Source organism: Halichoerus grypus, chromosome 13 (genome assembly GCF_964656455.1).
Source record: "Halichoerus grypus chromosome 13, mHalGry1.hap1.1, whole genome shotgun sequence".
Lineage (NCBI taxonomy): Eukaryota > Metazoa > Chordata > Mammalia > Carnivora > Phocidae > Halichoerus > Halichoerus grypus.
Window position 1 is genome coordinate 4,745,865 of NC_135724.1, and position 18,554 is coordinate 4,764,418.

The following is an 18,554-nucleotide window of genomic DNA, read 5'->3' on the forward strand; positions in this document are numbered from 1 at the left end:
CCTCGGACCCGAGCGGCTGCCTGCTCCGTTCTGTCCCTGTGACCGCGGGTCTCAGGTCTGTGCCGCCTGCCGTTTCACACACGTTCTGGGGCTGATCTCACCCTGCCCCCGACTCCCTGGTCAGTCTCCTCTCTCGTCCTTCGGAGGCTATTCCGAACCTCATCCCCCTCTCCAAGTCCCAACCCCACTTTGAGCATTTTCTTGGCTGATGACATACCCAGGCCGGGGATGCCTCCAAACTCGTCACACGCACAGACCCCTGCCTCCCTCCAGTTTGCTGAATCTAGTCCCCTGGGACATTGCTCTCATGTCCCCTTTCTTCCCTGCATTTCAGTGTCTCCTTCTTTGCCTTCTTTTCTTTTGCATGCCCCCAAATTTCTTTCATCTTTAACAACCCAAGAAAAATAAAAGACAGAACAAGTTCAAAATTCAAAGCGGAGACACATGAATCCTTAGCGTCTGTTAACCATGATAGGGGATGGGGGGATTGCGAGGTGGGGTGCCCTCCCCACTCGGCCCCTGCGTGCTGCACCGGACAACTCACCCCGTCAGCTTCGGCTGCTTCCTCCCTGCAGGGCTCTCCGACCTCCTTCTCTAGGCCAGAGAGCGCTCGGAGCTCCAGATTCGACTGTCCTGTTGCTTCCAGACCAGCCACCTGGCTGACTCAGGTGCTCGTTAAGCTAGATGCACAACTTACTATCTCCGCTCCCTTCCTGAACTTACTATGATCACTCCAGGGGGACCTGAGAGCTATTCTGGGCCACTCCCTCTACACCCACTTGGCTGCAGAGTCCTGTTCTCCTACCCCCTAAACATGTCTCCATGGTAGCACCTTCTCCAGCTTCACTGTGTCGTCTGAACTGTCCGGTATTCACGCTGGCCTCTTCCCCGGCTCTCATTCTTCACACAGCCACCAGTTCTCTTTCTAAACTAGAGACACGGTCACTTCCACTCCTGCTCGTTTCTGATGTTCTCCATTGCTACTGGAGAAAAGTCTTAACGCTGTTGTCACATGATGTACCAGGCCCTCCGCACACCCGTGCCCCACAGATAAGGACATTTCTAGATCTCTCCCAGTGCACGGGCACTTCACAGTCACGACTACACTCTTGTGAGGGTCACTTTTCTCTAGAACGCCCGTCAATGCTTGAGTTAAAACAGAGTTGTCATCTCCCAGAGTCATTCTAACATACTTGCACCACGCTCACTGGTCTCCATGCTCCTCTGGCAGTTGGGAGGTGTGCCCCTTCTAAGGGCGTGGGGGCACTCCATGATGCAGTCTGTGGTCGGATGCTTGCACCTGTCCTCTCGTTGTCGTACTAACCAGCCAGGACGGCGAGGTCTGATGCGCACCTGAGGGCCCAGTCCCCGCGACCAGCGGGTGTGGGCTTCTCCCACTCACCGAGGACGAAGTACGAGATACACTACATTACTACAGCCTCCACAGGCATCGTGGAGTATGTTTATCATGTGCACTTGTCATCTGAACTTCCTACGGTCCTCAAACGTTTTCACGTGCTCAAGGCAGATTCCGAAGTCTATGGAAACAAGCGGCTTCTGACATCTTTTTGTTAGTTTTGACTTTATTTCACAGATTTTATACAGTTATACAACATAAAAGCAGAAAATAGTCAACTCTTTTCTCTTATTTACACGGTGTAAAATTTTTAATTAAGAAACATTTCTTATCATGAAAGAGGATATTAACTAGAGCAGAAATACCGTCCACGATCGATTCAGAGATAGCATAAACTACGTTCTACTTCATGATTTTGCCGTCTACAAGAGAACCTCCAGTTCACCGTGTTTAAATGCAATGACTACCCACTTGCATTCACTTTTCTGCGCTACACACTCTGTCCTGTCTCATTCTACAGACTCAGGAGCAGGGAAGAGCAGGGAAGAGCAGGGCTGGGGGTCCACACCACGCCACATCTGCCCGGAAGCCGTGCTTGCCGGGGTTCTGCAATCACCTCAGGATCGATTATCTTCAATGACAATAGTTCTTCTAGGGTAGGGCTCAAGTTCAACAAATATATATCGAAATTCATACTCGCCACTTTCTGGGTTCTGGAAAACAAACATATTTCCAGGTGTAACTTTTGTCCCCAGGGCTTACGTCCCGCTGCCCCAGAGCCCTCGGTCCCCACCCAGTCCCCACCCAGTCCCCACACCTCCTTCACTTCAAGATGCACTGTTCCTTGCTTCCCAGGCTCAGAGCCCTGGATGTAGAACTTCACGCGCATGTGTTTCAGCCCATCCTTTACATATTCAATAAAACTGTCAAGAAAACGAAAGAGCACAGCCTCAATTCCTGTCATTTAAAAATGACCCCGAGCTTTTGGAACGCACATGAAGCGCGGTACCTGACATGCTGCCTCCGCCCGCGGCGTGTCGCCTCCCCGTAGCCCTTCACGGGCTCGCCGAACACACTGATGACCTGTGGGACAGACGCAGCGCGGGACTAGGTAAGGCCTCCACCTTTCACGCTTCCCAGAGAAATATTTTCTGACAAATCAAGTGATTTTTTTAAGAAAACAAATCATTAAGCCTGGGACCCTTTCAAAATGACAACTCCCAACGATGAAAAACCTGCTTCCACAAGTACGTCTTTTGTGCACTTTAGTCCGTGACTCCGTGGTGTGACCCATGGCTTCACGACAGGGGTTCCTACTTCCCACAAAAACCAGGCACAACAAAGTGGGCAAACGTTTAAACACACATTTGAATATTTTTAGTGAAATGTATCTCATGGGGTCTAATACTCAAAGGTACAAGAACGAGACAATTTTTTGAGTCACTAAAGACAGTGAAAGAGAATGAGTACAGGTTTCTCCAGCTATCCAAAAGTTCACTTCACGACTTCACTCTAAAGATCCTACATTAGTACCTGTTTGCTAACTGAACAAAATCCAAAGGCCTCTTGCTTTCAGGAAATGGTGGCTGTGCCCTTGCTTCACGCCCCTGACTTAAAAGAGAGCTTTCACACGAGTGCGCCACTTTCAGATACCGGGGGAAGCCTGCAATAATCACCTCAGATCGAGAGGTATGAAACCAGGATTCCTAACAGGAAAACTGACAATGACATGGAAATGTAGTTCCTCTTGAATTTAAAATGCAAGTACTTTGGAGCCTTTCCAAAAAAAAGAACTGTAACTGGAACCTTCCTTATTCCCTGCTCATTTCCCACATACTCAGAGATGTGTCTCCCTGCCTCCTCCTCCATGGTTCTCACCGACGGCCCAGAGTCCAATGGTAAGAAATCCACAGATGTAAAGAGCAAGGTGCCTGAGGTCTCCTCCCTGACAGGACTGGAGAAACAGGTGGAGCAAGCGGAGGTGAGGCCCCAGGGAAACCAGTCAGGGCATCTGCTCCTAGGGCACCTGCAGCTTCGTACCTCGCCCGTCACGGGGTGGTGCATGTTGTTTCTCACACACCTGCGTATGTGTGAGAAGCTGCCCTGATAGTTTTTGGTGCTATCTGCTGTTTTCCTTCGAGGTACAAAGATTAAGATTTCAGTGGGTAATATGTTTCCACGCTGCAGCCTTCCACCCAGGGAGCAGGAACTCTTGGCGCTACAATGGCTGCGCTATTTGTGACCGGAAGGCATCGTGGAAAGCCTTCCTTCTGGCAGGACCCCTAACAGAACGCGGGCAACTTTTCCATACGTCAGCCTCCTTCCGGGGAATGCTGTGCTCAACACATAAGCTTTGGAGTCACACAAACTTGGGCTCAGGTCCTGGCTGTCCCGCTTACAGCTCAGCAATCTCAGCAATACCTAATCTCTGAAGTGTCGGCCTCCCGTTCTGCAAACGGGACAGTCGCAGTATTTAACACAAACGGCTTCTGTGAGCGCCAAGAAGGACGAGGCACTGAGTGGAGGAGGGCCTGGTGCATAATGTGCCTTCAGCGAGTGTCAATAATTACTATTATGATCACGAGCTCACGGATCAGGTTTTTACAGGGCTAGAAACTTACCACAAGAGTTTAATACTCTGGCAAGGTCTAAGCATTTAGTATCTACGAAAACAAGTGACTCTCTTGTATAATTAGGATGAAAACACCGCTACACAGACCTTTGGGGGGGTCCTAAAGCATTTCAAGTACAGAACAGAGAGCTAATAACATAATCACAATCCAGCCATATGACTTTATCATCATATAAACACCACTACTCGCAGAACCAATATGTGTGTTCTGGCTCCCCCCCACCCCCCGGCATTTTTTCCCCATCTTCAGAGTGTGTGTGATTCCATCTGGAAGACTAACCTCAGGGTGTGATCTGCATTTTTCTAAGGCTTTCCCATAGATCTTATTAGGGCTTGATGAAGAAAAAAGTTCTTTGAAAACTGTGTAAAACAAGCCACCTGCAAATTATAGAAAAAGAAGATGAAGCAAAGCAAGAGCAAGACAAATGTTAAGTTAAAAGATTTTAGGAGTAGGTATTGTACTTGCTGTGATCAACCTGTGATGCTGATTCCAAAAAGCACCACTATCAAATAGGTAAAATCTCTTCCAGCTTCTTTCACTGTAGAGAGAAAACATGGCTCAGTTAGACGTGTGCCTGACAGGCGGGAGCGCTCGCGGCTTCAGCACTTCCAGTGGGGGACACGTGGGCTCGGGACCCCATGTGGGTGGGGGTCTGCGTGTGCTCTGGGGAGGCTGCTCCCAAGCCCATGAATCAGAACCACCTGAAGAAGGTTTTCAAAAGAACCTCAGTAGAGTTCTGGGTCAGGGAATCCGTACTTTACTTAGTATTACAATTTTAATACCTCTTTACTTTCTAAGACGAAGAAACACTTGAACAAGTGATCCAGGCCCCCGGCGTGAAAACACGATACCGACTGGGCAGCGCCGGGCACATTCTGCTGCTCACAGGCCAAGTGTTTGCTTTGTCAACTGCGGTCCAAGGGATCGAAACAGGCCTCAGCTCTGACAGTCACTTCCCACCCTGCCACCCCCACCCCCCACTGGCTGCGCACACAGTACAAACAGAATGGAATTTAGAACAGAAATTTGCTTGGCCAGACAGATTTGTGAAGCGAATAAACTTAGAAAATGAAGAACCTGCCCAGACCCGGCATCTCTACTGAGAAGGAGCAGCAGGGTTTGTGGGAACGTGACACAGACAACAGCGCACGTGTACGGCCTCGCTTAGGATCTGCTAGGTCTCCCACTTGTTATCACCTCGTTTTAAGGGACCTGGACCTTCTGGGTTTTGGCTGTCCTGGACAGTAACCACACACCACACATGGCTATTTGAGTTTAATTTTACCATTAAGTTAACTTAAAATTAAATAAACACTCAGTTCCTCAATCACACTAGCAACACTTCAAGTGCCGAACGGCCGCGTGTGGCTAGTGGCTCCCATACAGAGACCGCATACAGATAGAACATTTCCATCACTGCGTCGTTTTATTTGGACAACACTGTTGTGGACATTCTGCAAAACATCCCATTTGTCCATTCTATTTATGCCATCGTATTAGAGCCCAAAGTGACAGGGGGCATGTGTGTCGGGAAGCTTGGTAAACACATGTACTCCAAGTGTGGGGGGGATGAGCCCAGAAAGCAGATCCAGGGTTCACCGGCCACATATGCAAAACTCTCAGGGGTACACTGCATGGGGCATGCTAAGACACCCCATCCCAAATCAAAGAAACTACTGCATCCCGTTCCACGATGTGACAGGCCCCTGTCCTCTGCGGGCAGCGTATCCCACATGTGGGAGTACTGCTCCCACTCATCACTGAGTCACCAGGAAGGCTGTCGCCTCTGAACGGGGTCCGGGTGAGGACAGGACTCTGCAGTAGGACCCATGTGCAGCGTGAGCAGCGCCGCTGCTGGAGCCGGACGACCTCACAGACGCTGTGACCTCTGTGCCTCTGCCCTCTGCCCACAGGCTGTTCACTCGTGCTGGACTTCCAGTCATCCCTCACAACCCCGTCCAGGCTACTATGAATGAATGATGTGTGTTTTACATATTCAGCAGATTACACAACAATTGACAGCATACCATTTTTTTTTGGTTGTTAATGTTGTTAAAAACTCTACGTATTGAAATGACATAGAGCAAAACATTAACAACAGTCACCTTTGCATGGTATAATCAGGAATGTCTCAACCGTCTGCTTCCTTTTTACTTGTTTTTTCTACAGATTACTTGTGAAATGAAGAAATAAACAACTGACTTTTCCTGACAGAGCTATCTTTTTGCCTTTCCCATTATCTATGTTCTTTCTATTACTGCCCGTGTCACCTGGAGATAAAGGCTGTTCTGAACACCTTTAATTCTGCAGCACGAAGAGTCCATCTCCACATTCGGGCACAGCGGTCACTCAAGAGCAGTGCTGGGCGGACCCGCCCGAGCCAGCGCAGACGGGCTGTGCCTCAGTAATGCCCACTCACTCCGCCGTTACTCTGTGCCTGTCTCACGCTCGCGGTACTCTCTCCGCAGCACGATTACTGTTCTCCCTGTCCCACACTCCGTACCTACCTTCTTCTCCATTAAGTGCTCATCCATTTGTCACAGGAATTCCCTGGCACACCCATTAGCATCTGTGCGAGGGTCAAGCACAGAGAAAGGGGAAGCTCAAGAAATACTCGCGAATGGTGGTTCTAAAGAGCCCTGACGCGGCTCTTAGGAAACTGAGATCAGGAAAATGTGGTTTTAATTTTCAGTTGTGTGAAACTGGGGAAGTGCGCCTCATACATAGTTTTAATGTCTGAGGGCGGGAACAGGAAACTCCACGGAGATAAAATGACATCTGTGAAATCTAATTATAAACTTTTAAACAGTGGTTAAGTTTTATACCGCTCCACACTAGAACTGATAAAGTTGAGAGAAGTTTTCTAGACATAACTCAACAAAGTTATGTAAAAATCAACTCTGAAAGCTGAGCTCACGTCTGTGAAGAACACTGTAGTCTATGTTCTCACAGCCTGACCTGGGTTGAGCTGTTTCCTATCTTCAGCACTGAACCCGGGGGAAGCACCCGGGCAGCCCTCGTCACGTCTGCGGCAAGACTGATCACGCCCGTTACCTTTCTGTGACGTCGACACGCCGGTTTCCCCTCGCTGAGCGTGCACAGACACCTGTTTGCTGCCGTCGTCCCCTCCCCGCTGGGCGCTCTGCCCCTGCGTCCAGAGGGCTTTCCGGGGGACTCCAAGGATACACTCGGGTTGCACCGTTTTCCCTCGCTCTTGCACACCCCAGCTCAAGCTGGGCGCAGTCCTCAGGCGAGCTTTGTTAAGCACCAAGTGTGGCGGGAACAAGCGCTTCCCCGACGACCTGCGCAGCTTCTCCGCACACTGTGCGGCTCGTAAGAAAGTACAGATCATGATCACAGAAACCTGCTCCGCTTTGCGAAGGTGCCAACTACGAAGAGCAAAGCTTCACTGCCCAATACACACCAGCCGGAGTGTACTCAGGGCTACACATTCACAAGGGTGATTCTGCACGGCGTGTTCGGCGAAAACGTTAGCTCACGAAAGAAGCTGCGTCCACTTCCTCTTCCCTTCCATGCTCTTTTTACTCGAATTAAAGTGCTTTAATTACCTCCCGTACCTACGTTCACTCACTACCCGCCATACCTCTGCAAAGTAACCTGGGAAACCTCGAGGAGTCCTGGGAATAGTAGTTCGAGGCCCTCACTCTTCACAGAGCTACCGCAGCAGGAAAGGCACCAGGACTACATTTCCCACAGTGCAAGGCGGCCAGAGAGCGTGTCCCTTCCGCTACCTTCGAGAGTTCCCCGCGCCTGCGCTGCACGTATTTGGTGCCGCAGGGGTGGGCGGAGTGATCCCGCAACTGACAAAAATCAAATTAGGAATTATAAACTGGGTGTTCTTGTGGACTCTCAGAGAGGACTGTAAACTGGGAATTCTCGGTCTAATTGTGGCTTTGCCCTTCCTCATGGGCAAATGATGTAGCCTTTGCGTTTCAGTTTCTCCCCAAGGAAACCGGACAGGAAGCAGCACAAACTTCCCCAGAGCCAGCAGGGGGGAGGGACGAGGCCGCCGCAGTGCCCAACGCCAGTGGCCGAAACTCAGTGGCCCGCTTGCCACGCGGCGTCCTCAGCTTCAGGCCGTGGGGCGTGGGAAGAAGCAGGGCCCCAGAAGTTTCTAGAACAGCTCCTGGGGCCGGCGGAAAGGCGGTGTCGCCCCTCGCCCCGCCCCTACGCACAGGCGCCGGCGAGGGCGTCGGCGTCCAGTGGGCGTGGCGGGGGCGGTGCGCTCCTCCCTCGGGCCACCGCTCCGCCTCCGGCGCTCCCGCCGGGTCTCCATGGCGACGGGACGCGGCCGGCTCCTGCAGCAACTTTGGCGCGGCCTCCAGGCGCTGCGTTTGCCGCCCGGCGGTGCCGGCGCGGCCCCGGGGACTGACGGGGAGGCCGCCGGGTTCAGGTGACTGGGGGCCGCGGGTCGGGTCAGTACCCCGCCACCCTTCCCCCTCTATTTTCATTCGTCGGCCCGGCGCGGTGTGTTGCTCGCGGCTCTTAGTGCAGGAGAGGTCTGAAGAATGGCGGGAGGAAATTTCCTCAACTTGGAAACGCGCAGTTACCCCCAGTCCTGACACAAGTATCCTAGCTTCCCGGGGAACAGTCTTCCTCCTTCCCTTCATTCAGTTCTAGGCACTGTGGGGAACTGGGAACCCTGGGGCAGCGCGTCGCTGCGCTCCGCCGCGCCGATGAGTTCCACCTGTGAGGGCAGGTGCCTATCCCAGGTCTGCACCTGCAGCCTTGGAGAGGGCGCTCGTTCAGAACGCGTCCCCCAAGCTCCTTGTTTCTTCTGGGGCCGGAAGTCACCTTTCGTCCTCTCTATGAGTTTGTAAGTTAGGAAAGTAGAATCTACTTTTGAGAAGGTTACCAATTTTCTTTTCCCGCCCATGGTTGGTGAATGCAAGACACAAGCCCTAAGCAGAGAATTCTGGTGGGTGGGGTGGTCTGGGAGCGTGCTTTCTCGGGGCAGAGTTTCTGCACTTCCAACTTCGAGGCCTCCTCTGCATTTTCTTTTCTTTTCTTTTGGAGAGAGAGAGAGAGAGAGAGAGAGGGAGGTGGGGAAGGCAGAAGGAGAGCGAGAGAGAGAATCTTAAGCAGGCTCGTCGCCCAGGGCGGAGTCCCACCCTGGAGCTCAAGCTCGCAACCCTGAGATCATGGCTCAAGCTGAAACCAAGAGTTGGCTGCTTAGCAACTGAGCCACCCAGGCGGCCGGTTTCTAAGCAAACTCTGAAGGGATGCCTATTGATAGCCACCCGTTCGTGTTCATCCCTAATCCCTTCTGCCTGCCTTCCTGACGAAGTGCTGGGCTTGTGTTCTTGTCCTGGTGTCTAGAGACCCATCTCCTACATTTCTCTTGGGCACCCTGGTTCTGAAGGGTGGTCCTCTTCTACAGTGAGAGAAGGCAACTTTGAGGAGATGGGGAAGGGGCAGGGAGCAGGAGGCTGCAGGTACATTCCAAAAGGATCTTTAGCTTAACTCCAAGGGTAATGGTTCAGGTTCATTTCATAGTGAATGATCCAGTCTGTTAGAGGTATCAATGTGCTATCATGGTACCTTATTAGATTCTTCTCGTTTTATGGTGGGTGGTTCCCAGCTTTATACGCATCATCCCAATTGGTTCGCCAAGTGGAGGGACAATACAAAGAACAATTTGCATTCTTGAGGAGTCTTTTTGCTTGCAAGTCCTCATGATTTGTAAGATAGGAAAGCTCATTCGTATTATGCCTTCTAACAAACCAAATGTCTATGTTTATTTATAAAATACGATTCTGTTATTTAACAGTTCAAGAACTTGAATTACTTTTTGTTTTCCCGAATCTCCAGGATGTTGTCCCATGTTCATGCTAGGGTCCATTACCCACTTACCCTGTTTTCGGAAGTGGTGCTCTGCACCTTAGTATTATGGTAATAGTTGGTTCTTGAGAATAGCGGCAATGCTAGACATGCACCACAAGCCTCGTGAGAACTACAATGGTGACAGTGCCTTCAAAACTTCTGTAGGAGAGAAACGGTGGCATTTAAGTTGGAGCCTCGAACTTTAAATCAATTTGCCACGATTCCTAAAATTAGCCTTTATATAGAGAGCTCTGTCAGTGGGGAGCAGAATGATTTTTATGTGATGAATCTTCTATTACTTTGTAAGTTGAGCGAACTTCTTGGTGATGACGTACTTAGAGTGCCTGGCATGGGAGCCCGCATGTCAGCCTGTGATTTGGTGAGGTCTGCATTCCTTATGGGAAAGAAAAGTCAGCTGCCAAGAATGATTGCAGATGGTCTAAGTAGGTGGCGATTTTTATTGTCTCACTGCGGAAAAATTAGATTTTAATAAGGAATCAGCTACCTTTTTAATGAAAAAATGTGAACATGTGTAAATGTCATAAACTGTGAGAAAAATAGCAGAAAGGATATCAGGTTGGCTTAATTTCTACTTGATCTAGTTTCTTTGGTTTATCAAATATCAAAAATCAGGGACAGAAGGTAATTTTTTCTTTTTTTTTAAGAAGGTAAATTTTTAAAATATTGAATTTATTCAAAGCTATCAGGCAAAATCTATTACTTAAAAACAGTGTTTTAAAACTAAATATCATCTTACTAATTATGTCAGCTAAGTATGCACTTAATTTTGTAGACATAAATCTACATGAGGACATGCATGGAACTTACTGATTTGTTAATTGTGTGGCCCTTGAAAATGTGCAGTTGGTTTATTTTATGGAGAAATGGAGATGTACTTTCAATAATACCAAAAGCCATACTGATAAGATATAGAATATAATAATGTAATGCAGTTGGAAGAGCTCTGGAAGGACAGTCGGGAGATGAAAGTCTCTGGGGCTCTTGGCCTCTATGTTGGGACCTTAAATGAGTCACTGTAAGTGCCTTGTTAGGACTATAGTCTTCTCTGATTTGTGAAATAGGGCTTCATGAGATCTATTTTAATTATGGATAAGTAAAACAGCAAGAGATAGGCTGTACTTCTCAAACAGGTGCCAGTGGGCAGGGAACGCATGGGGCATCCTCCTGATGTGTAAAATTAATGCAGTGGCTTTGGGGAAAATGTTAAGTAATTTAACTGGTAAGTAATATAATACATTTGTACAATAAGACAACCACAGGTAAGTTATCCAGTAGAATGCAACATTTGTATTAATTCTTAAGATCAACTAAGAGACTTCAAAGAACTTTTGAACTTTTGGCTGTGCCCCCAGATTTCAGGGCAGCTGGTCCTCCAGCTGTGTGGATGCCTTTGGAACCACTGTGCCTGCCCTAAAGGATTATGCTATCAAACTGTGAGTCCAAACCTTCTCATGTATGGGATTCTCATTTTGAAATTAAAACAACAAAAATCCCACAGTTTATTGCATATTCAATATATTAAGTAATACTAGAAAATACATGGAATTCTGGCCCTTCAATTCTTCAGCCCCCATTTAAAAACAACCACCACCCAAAAACCTTGTAATCTTGTAATCCTGTGAATCAGATGTATTACTGGTTAATACTTTGTTGTCTTTCCTTCCAGAACTTTTTCCTTTGTGTGTGTTTACTTTTTCTCTTAAGAGACAAAATCAAAGATAGGATTATGTAGTGTATCCTGAGATAACCTGTTTTTTTCAACTGATATGTTATTAATGTAGCAGGTATTTATTGACTATCTCTGTATGCCAGGATGTTGTGGGTGAAGAATCAGGAGTGAACAAAACTTGCGCAAAAGACCTGGGGATGTGGAGCTTACAATTCCAGTGATGTGAACAGAGTAGATAAGTAAGATGTGTAGTGATGGATGGTGATAGGTGCTAAGGAAAAAAATAAGGAGGGGGCCTATAGTGTGTGCATGCGCGTGCGGGGTGTGTGTGTGTGTGTGTGTGTGTGGAGTATGGGTTGGAGTTTGAGAGAGAGGCGTTGTCAGTGAGATGGTGACATTTGCATGAATACCTGAAGGAGGTGAGGGACCAGCCATGCAGACCTCTGGAAGGCATCATGAGCTCGTTTCTATCTCAGACACTTTCAGCTGTGTTGAAACTGTCCATTTTAATTGGCTGAGCTTTGTTCACTGTGTGGAGCCAGGCTGTTTAACCAGTCCCTGTACTGTCTCTGGAAGTTCGTCAGTGCAGACAACTCTGAGATGGACTTTCTCGAGTCACATTTTTGGGCTCATTTTCTTGCTTTGGGATATATTTTGTACAAGTGAAATTCCTGGCTTAAAAAAATACAAGTGCCTTTTAAGCTCTTGATAAACAGTACCAGATTTGGTTTTCCATACTGTTTATACAAATTTATACTCCCAGCAGTGAATGAGATGTTCTTTATTTGGTCTTTGCCAGTTTCTTAGATTGAAACGGATCGATACAGCATATTAATTTACTTTTCTTTGACTCCCTTGGAAAGGACTTAGGGTGTAATAGACTTTATTTTTTGACACTTTTTGATTGCAGAAATACGTGTGGCAAAAAGCTGTTATCAATTTACTAATGCCTTTTTTTTTAAAGATTTTTTTTAAGATCTAAGAGAGAGAGGGCACAAGCAGGGGGAGGGGCAGGCAGAGGGAGAAGCAGGCTCGCCGCTGAGCAGGGAGCCAGATGCGGGGCTCAGTCCAGGACCCTGAGATCATGACCTGAGCCGAAGGCAGATGCTTAACCAACTGAGCTGCCCAGACATCCCAATTTACTAATGCTTTTAAACGAATGTATATTTGAGGACTCCAGCAGTGTTCATTTAAGTTAAGGAAGCTTTCCTCAGTCTTGACATACAACGTGCGTATACAGACCCCAGACTCCTTGGATGACCATTCGTACTGGCAGGGGTCCGAGGGTCACTGGCTGGGAAATCCCGGCAGATAGTATTATTTGATGGAGGAGTAATAGAAATGCCTTTTACTTAAAGCTTATGTGTTAGAAACCTCTGTCAACTAAAGATATTTGATCTTTGACTATGTAATACAGATTGGTACAGAATTTACAAGAAGTTAATGACTTAAAATAAGGAGTGCTTTTAAATCATTTAAAAATGTATATGTTTAAAAATTGTGTATTGTGTTGAATGGTGCTCCCCAAATTCGCGTTTACCCAGAACCCTAGGATGTGATTTTATTTGGAAATGGGGTCTTTGCAGATGTAATTAGTTAAGATGAGGTCACACTGGGTTAGGGTGGATCCTAAACCAAATGTGACTGGCGTCCCTATAAGAAGAGATAGAGACACGCACAGGGAAGATGGCTGGGTAAGATGGAGCAGAGGTTAGAGTTGGTCATCTTAGTTGTCACAAGCTAAGGAACACCAAGGATTGTCAGCAACCACCAGAAGCTGGAAGAGGCAAGAAAGGATTCTTCACTAGAGACTTTGTGGAGAGAGCATGGCCCTCCCAACACCTTGACTTTGGACATTTGGCCTCTAGGACTGAGAAAATAAATTTCTGTTGTTTTAAGCCACCTAGTTTGAGTCAGTTTGTTAAAGCAGCCCTAGGACACTAACACAATTAGGAAATTGTATTTCACTTCTCATTACTGTGTTAGAGCCAGGTCAGTGGACTTGAAGCTTTTCTGTTGTGGAAATCTTTGCTTAAATAATACTTTCAACAGAAATACAAAAATCTGTTGTATAGGTGGAGTTCTCTGGATAAAGGGGGAGGGCATGGTAGAGCTTTCCAAATGAGGGTCTCTTCTGCCCGCTGTCCCTCCCCTTCCTGTGCTGCTGGGCACAGACTGGGTACCACTGGTTCTGCCTAACTTCTTTGCATTCCCAAGAACTCACTGGCACGTTGAACGTCTTTTGCTGAAGCGGGCATGGAGAGGCCTGGGTAGCCAGCGTTTCTTACCTCGGTGAATTTGTTACCCTCCAGGATCTGGAAAGGTTTACCATGTCCCTCCTCTCCTAGGTGGAGGTGCCAGCATGCAGATGCTTATCATGACCAGCCATTATGCTGTTTCTGAAGAGGAAAACCTAGAAAGGGAGGACAAACTGATTCTCTGGCTGCTCAGAAGCCCATGGGGAATCATCAGGCAATTTGAGTGCTTGCGGACGTGCACATCGTGGCTGCCCTTTTCCACGGGGTCAGGCTGTGCTGGGTTGTGGGCCATGCGCTCCCTGTGCCTCCTATGGGCGGGGCCGTGCTTGGGATCTAGGACCATCCTCTGTTCAGATCCATCCCTGGGCTTTCATTCTTCCACTTCCAGAGAGATTATTGCCCTTCCTTCCAACTTCTCGTGACCCTCATTTTGCCCCCAGTTGTTGCCCATATCCTTTTTGATTGTTAGTCCAAGTATATCCAGGGAATCGGCTTGGTAGGAAAAATGGGGGGGTGCTAAACTCTTGGTGAACAAAGTACATACTCAGAGCAATGGCATATTGGTGAACTGGGCGTGTGGAACCTATACTCTAGATTTTCGTCACATGCTGGGTGGGAGGCGGGTCAGTAATTGATGTGTGTGTGTGTGTGTGTGTGTGTGTGTGTGTGTGTGTGTGTGGTAAAGAAGCGGCTTCCAAGCCTTTCCAAGAGAACTAGCGTATCCACCAGTAGCTCTGTCTGGGAGCTGCTGCCTAGAAACTGAAGGCTGTGGGCTCCATGCCTTCCTGGGTTTCTGGGTAGGTTTCAGATCCCCACCAAGCTGCTGTGGAGCAGTGCTGGTTTTGAGGGCTGATCTTAATAAAAATTTATTTTAGGAACTTCTGAAAAGAACTAACTGCATAAAATATGATACCTTATTTCATTGAATCTTAAAAGCCATTGATTGTAAGATTTACTATTTTTTGTACCACTAAAATAAAAAATAGATGGCCAGTTAAATATATTCCATTGAACGTGAGATACTTAAAATGTGAAAAAAATTGGAGGATGAGTATTTGGTGTTTCTGTGGTTGTGATCGCCAGAGCCAGGGTTGGAGCCAGTTATCATCCCTCAATGACCAGCAAAGTTGTAGATTATGTGGGCAGTTCTGGTTCATAAATCTAAAGTTGTTCTTACTTGATTGAAGCCGTTTTTTGTTAGGTTTCTGCTATTGTTGAAGCTGGCCAGTTGATAACATTTTATTTTTTTCCTTTTCTTCCAGTGAATAAGTTTTATAGCACCTCTTTGATATGTTGACAGCCTATAAAAGCAGATATTTAACCTTATTGTTTACTACACTTGATCTTAGCCAAAAGGCCAGAAGTGATTCATCTTATGTTTAAAACACATTAGAGTAAGTCGAGTTTTCAGGTTTACTTACTCAGGACACATGGTATATTTCAGTCCCTTGGCTGTCCCACCCCACTCCCTACTTCCTTCTTACTTTCCTTCCTTCTTTCTCCTTTCTTTCTCTCCTTCCTTCCTCCTTTCCTTTCCCTTTCCTGAGATGAAATTTTACAATGAGTCATTCTTGGAGTTTATGAACCCTTTATGGTTTTGTAGAGGGGACTGCACAGGTCACCTGTCCTTATAACTTGACTTTTCCATCTTAGTTTCAGAAGGGGGCCAAGCGCCAGGTGTGCGGGAAGGACTACCCTGAAGCAGTGCGCTGGGCAGGGAGGGCGCTGTGAGCAGCCCTCCACTATGCATCCTGTGTCTCTGGAGAGGTGAGTCGCAGTAATTGGCGCTCTTCTGTGGGGCTCTGGGGTGGAGTTCTTAGAGAAAGTTCCAATGCTGTACATACCAAGCTGCTGTTCTGAGCTGAGAATAGAATTGCGTGGGAAGAAAGTACAACATGGAGAGTTTGCTGTGAGTCATCAGCCTGTCACCACTGTCATTATTAGACTAGGTTTATGAAGTGAACTAAAAGTGACAAGTAAATTTTCCTTTTTAAAAAATGTTCTTCAAAATTATTCACGTTCTAGTTGATAAAGACCCTTTAAACAGTGGAAAGGAGATTAAAGTGTGTTCTTCTAAAAGCTCCAGAGGTCTCTGGGTCTCTTAGCTTTCAGTGCTTTGGGAGCCCATTTTGCCCTGGAAAGGTTCTGCAGGATCCTTTTTATGAACCATTTGAAATTGATGCTGAGATGCGTGCGGATTTTTGTTGTGCTGATGCTTCTGGGGCACCAGCTCTCCGCGAAGCGTTGTGTGGCGCCCTGAGCACGTGGGGTCACTGCAGACGTTTACAGCGAGCGAAGCAGGGCTCACATAGTCTGCGTATTGCAAAATTCAGATTCAAACATAAGTTACCTGATTGCAAGTTTTGGGCTTTGATACTCTAACTCGGCTAACAGAGTACATGCTTTCAGAGTGTACTGAAAGAAGAAATGAAAAAAGTGTGTGCTGAAAAAAGAAATGAAAACTAAAAAAGGAAGAATTAAGGACAGCAATTTAAGTTATAAACCCTCTAGTCTGAGAACACGATCTGTGATACAATAATCTGATACAGGAAATAGAACGAATATTGATTCAGTTTATCCATCCATCAAATATTCGGGGACCTTCTCTGTACCAGACACTGTGCTCTGACACTTTGAGCTTCTAGGATGGTCCTGCCTCTCACTTGCCCCATCTCCTTCGCCATCCTCCCCCACTTGCGTCCGCTGCAGTATGAAATAATTAGAATCCCACACAAAGTGACCCAATGTGGGTGTGGACAGTGATAGTACTGGCTTTGAGGAAATCTCATGAACAGTACGTAGGAAATGTCTTTGATCTTTACTGTTATAACTATAAAGTGGGGGTTTTCTGCTTTTGCTAGAAGTACAGGGAGAGCCCCCCTTTCATTATGTTAGTCTGCTGGGTAGGAGGGTGAACCTCTCTAATGGCCTTTGAATAGGATTTTAGTCCAATCAAATAATTCTTCCTGGGTAAGATTTGCCAGATACCTTTCTGAAATGTTTTCTTTAAGCCCAGCTCTACATTTTTTTGAATTATAATTATTTAAAAAAATAATAACTATGAATTTCTGTGAAACAGTTGAATCAAAATATGAAAACTATGTGCAGTGGGTAATCAAAATGGTCGCCAACTGTACCATCTCTGTATTAGCAACCTTTTGTCACTAAAAGCATCTAATTTATTGACTCTGAACGTAAGGAATTTCATTTGGCAGGAGGGATTTAATTAATCCCTGAGCAAAACCGCTTGTTTAAACAAGCAGGGAGTCTTTGGTTAAATATCTCTGAAGGATTTGAGTAGGGGTAGCTTCGACTAGTGACACAGATCAGGCAAGTCTTCCATTCATCATCTTTTCTCTGAGGACCTACTTCATTTTTTCTCAGTATTATCAGAATCTTGGGACTGATTATTTCCCTATGGAAACATTTGATAACCTGATTTTTTAATTTTTAATTTTAATTTAAAATTAAAAAATTAAATTAAAAATTTAAAATCGTTAAAATCACAAGTGGAGAATAGGGGCAAGCCATTTTAAATTGGCCAAAGCGTTTTACTGCCTCAGTTCTCTATCCCCGGGCCTCCCCCCGCCCCATCTTCTCTGGCTTACTTTCTTCCAGCCTTAGGTCCAAACGTGCCCAAATGTGCCCATTCCTGACTTCCTCACATTGGTAAGGCTTTCTGGACACGTTCAGATTCTGATAGTTGTTTTGTAAAAGTGTAAGGTCATAGAAATTCATGGGGTATTGAGAATCCAGCTCAGTGTCATTTATTTAGGCAATAAATGAGAAAGGAAAAGAGAGTTCAGAAAATCTGACGGGGCTTGGTGTCTCCTTAAAGCCCCAGAGGAAGGTTTCAAGTGTGAGGACGTGCAGGAAGAGGGTGCATGAGAGTGGTATGGGTTAGGTGAAAAATAAGTGGATAGTTCCTATTCCAGTTCCTTTTTTTTTTTTTTTTTTTTTTTGAGGAGGAGGAGGAGGAGGAGGATTCTGTGTTATTTTTTAATGAATAGCTAAGAATGCATTCTTTTTCTCTTACTTCCTTTTATCTCCCCAAAGAATGATGCATACTTTCATGAGGGAGGTGGGGAAATTCTGCCTGTGGATTCACAGTGTGTGAATATGAATAACATGCCAAGGATGTTAGCTTCCCGTAACCTTGGGTCTCTGGATTCGTTTAGGTCATGAGGATTGTGATAGCAGACATTTCAGTTGAGAAACCAGTGGAAGTTAAGGGTACAGTTTGCCTCTCATACAGGAGGGGTGCTGGTCACCTTCTGTTTGGAGGTGAACACCTGTTGTTTTCTGGGTCACTTTTAGCTCAAATGCTTGCCCGCTTCTCTGATTTCTTCCCCTCTCCCAGGATGCCTTCAGAAATCTTGCTGAAGATCTTTTCCTACTTGGATGCTGTGACCCTGCTGTGTGCTGGATGTGTGAATAGGCGCTTTTATCATCTGGCCAATGACAAGTAAGGAGAAAACCAAATCTCTCTCTTGTCTCTTGATGGCGTTTTGATGGAAGTCATGAAAACTAGTGAGACCGTTTTAACCATTTTTTTTAAACTTAAAAGAGTTACTTTTGAAAGTGTTTTTAAGATTTTATTTATTTATTTAACAGAGAGAGAGAGAGAGAGAGAGAGAGAGAGAGTACAAGCAGAGGGAGAGACAGAAGCAGGTTTCCTGCTGAGCAGGGAGCCTGATGTGGGGCTTGATCCCAGGACTCTGGGATCATGACCTGAGCCGAAGGCAGATGCTTAACGACTGAGCCACCCAGGC

At 46.6% G+C, this 18,554-nt stretch overlaps 2 protein-coding genes across 10 annotated transcripts in view; one reads left to right on the forward strand and one right to left on the reverse strand.

Annotated features, from left to right (window-relative positions):
* Positions 1–1,563: 1,563 nt before the first annotated feature.
* On the reverse strand, positions 1,564–8,124 carry TIMM21 (translocase of inner mitochondrial membrane 21). 2 transcript variants are annotated; one of them, XM_036122320.2, is made up of 6 exons: positions 7,045–8,112; positions 4,466–4,528; positions 4,270–4,367; positions 2,367–2,440; positions 2,175–2,280; positions 1,564–2,070 (listed from the first exon to the last, which is right to left on the reverse strand). In XM_036122320.2, exons 1-6 carry the CDS (start codon positions 7,340–7,342, stop codon positions 1,975–1,977), a joined length of 735 nt encoding a protein of 244 aa, XP_035978213.1. In that variant the 5' UTR covers positions 7,343–8,112; the 3' UTR covers positions 1,564–1,974. The 2 variants fall into 2 exon arrangements, with proteins under 2 accessions (XP_035978213.1, XP_035978214.1); XM_036122321.2 differs by lacking the exon at positions 2,175–2,280 and having other exon boundaries at positions 7,045–8,124.
* Positions 8,125–8,226: 102 nt separating this feature from the next.
* The window catches only part of FBXO15 (F-box protein 15), a 74,744-nt gene continuing 64,416 nt past the window's right edge, over positions 8,227–18,554 (forward strand). For 4 of the 8 annotated variants that reach the window (XM_078060173.1, XM_036122319.2, XM_078060172.1 and 1 more), the window contains exons 1-3: positions 8,229–8,404; positions 15,436–15,549; positions 18,143–18,247. In XM_078060173.1, coding sequence (XP_077916299.1) covers positions 8,286–8,404; positions 15,436–15,549; positions 18,143–18,247 — 338 coding nt within the window. In that variant the 5' untranslated portion in view covers positions 8,229–8,285. Of the gene's footprint in view, positions 8,405–15,435; positions 15,550–18,142; positions 18,248–18,554 lie in introns of all 8 variants that reach the window. The other 4 variants (XR_013443243.1, XM_078060170.1, XM_078060169.1 and 1 more) reach the window with 2 other exon arrangements.

Coding starts and splice junctions, on each gene's coding strand:
- TIMM21 (XM_036122320.2), bottom strand. CDS start 7,342: ATGATCTGTACTTTCTTACGAGCCGCACAGTGTGCGGAGAAGCTGCGC. Junction 4,529..7,044: donor CGTGTCGACGTCACAGAAAG/GTAACGGGCGTG, acceptor TTCTCTCTACAG/TGAAAGAAGCTGGAAGAGAT. Junction 2,441..4,269: donor AATGCAGATCACACCCTGAG/GTTAGTCTTCCA, acceptor TCTGTCCCACAG/GTCATCAGTGTGTTCGGCGA.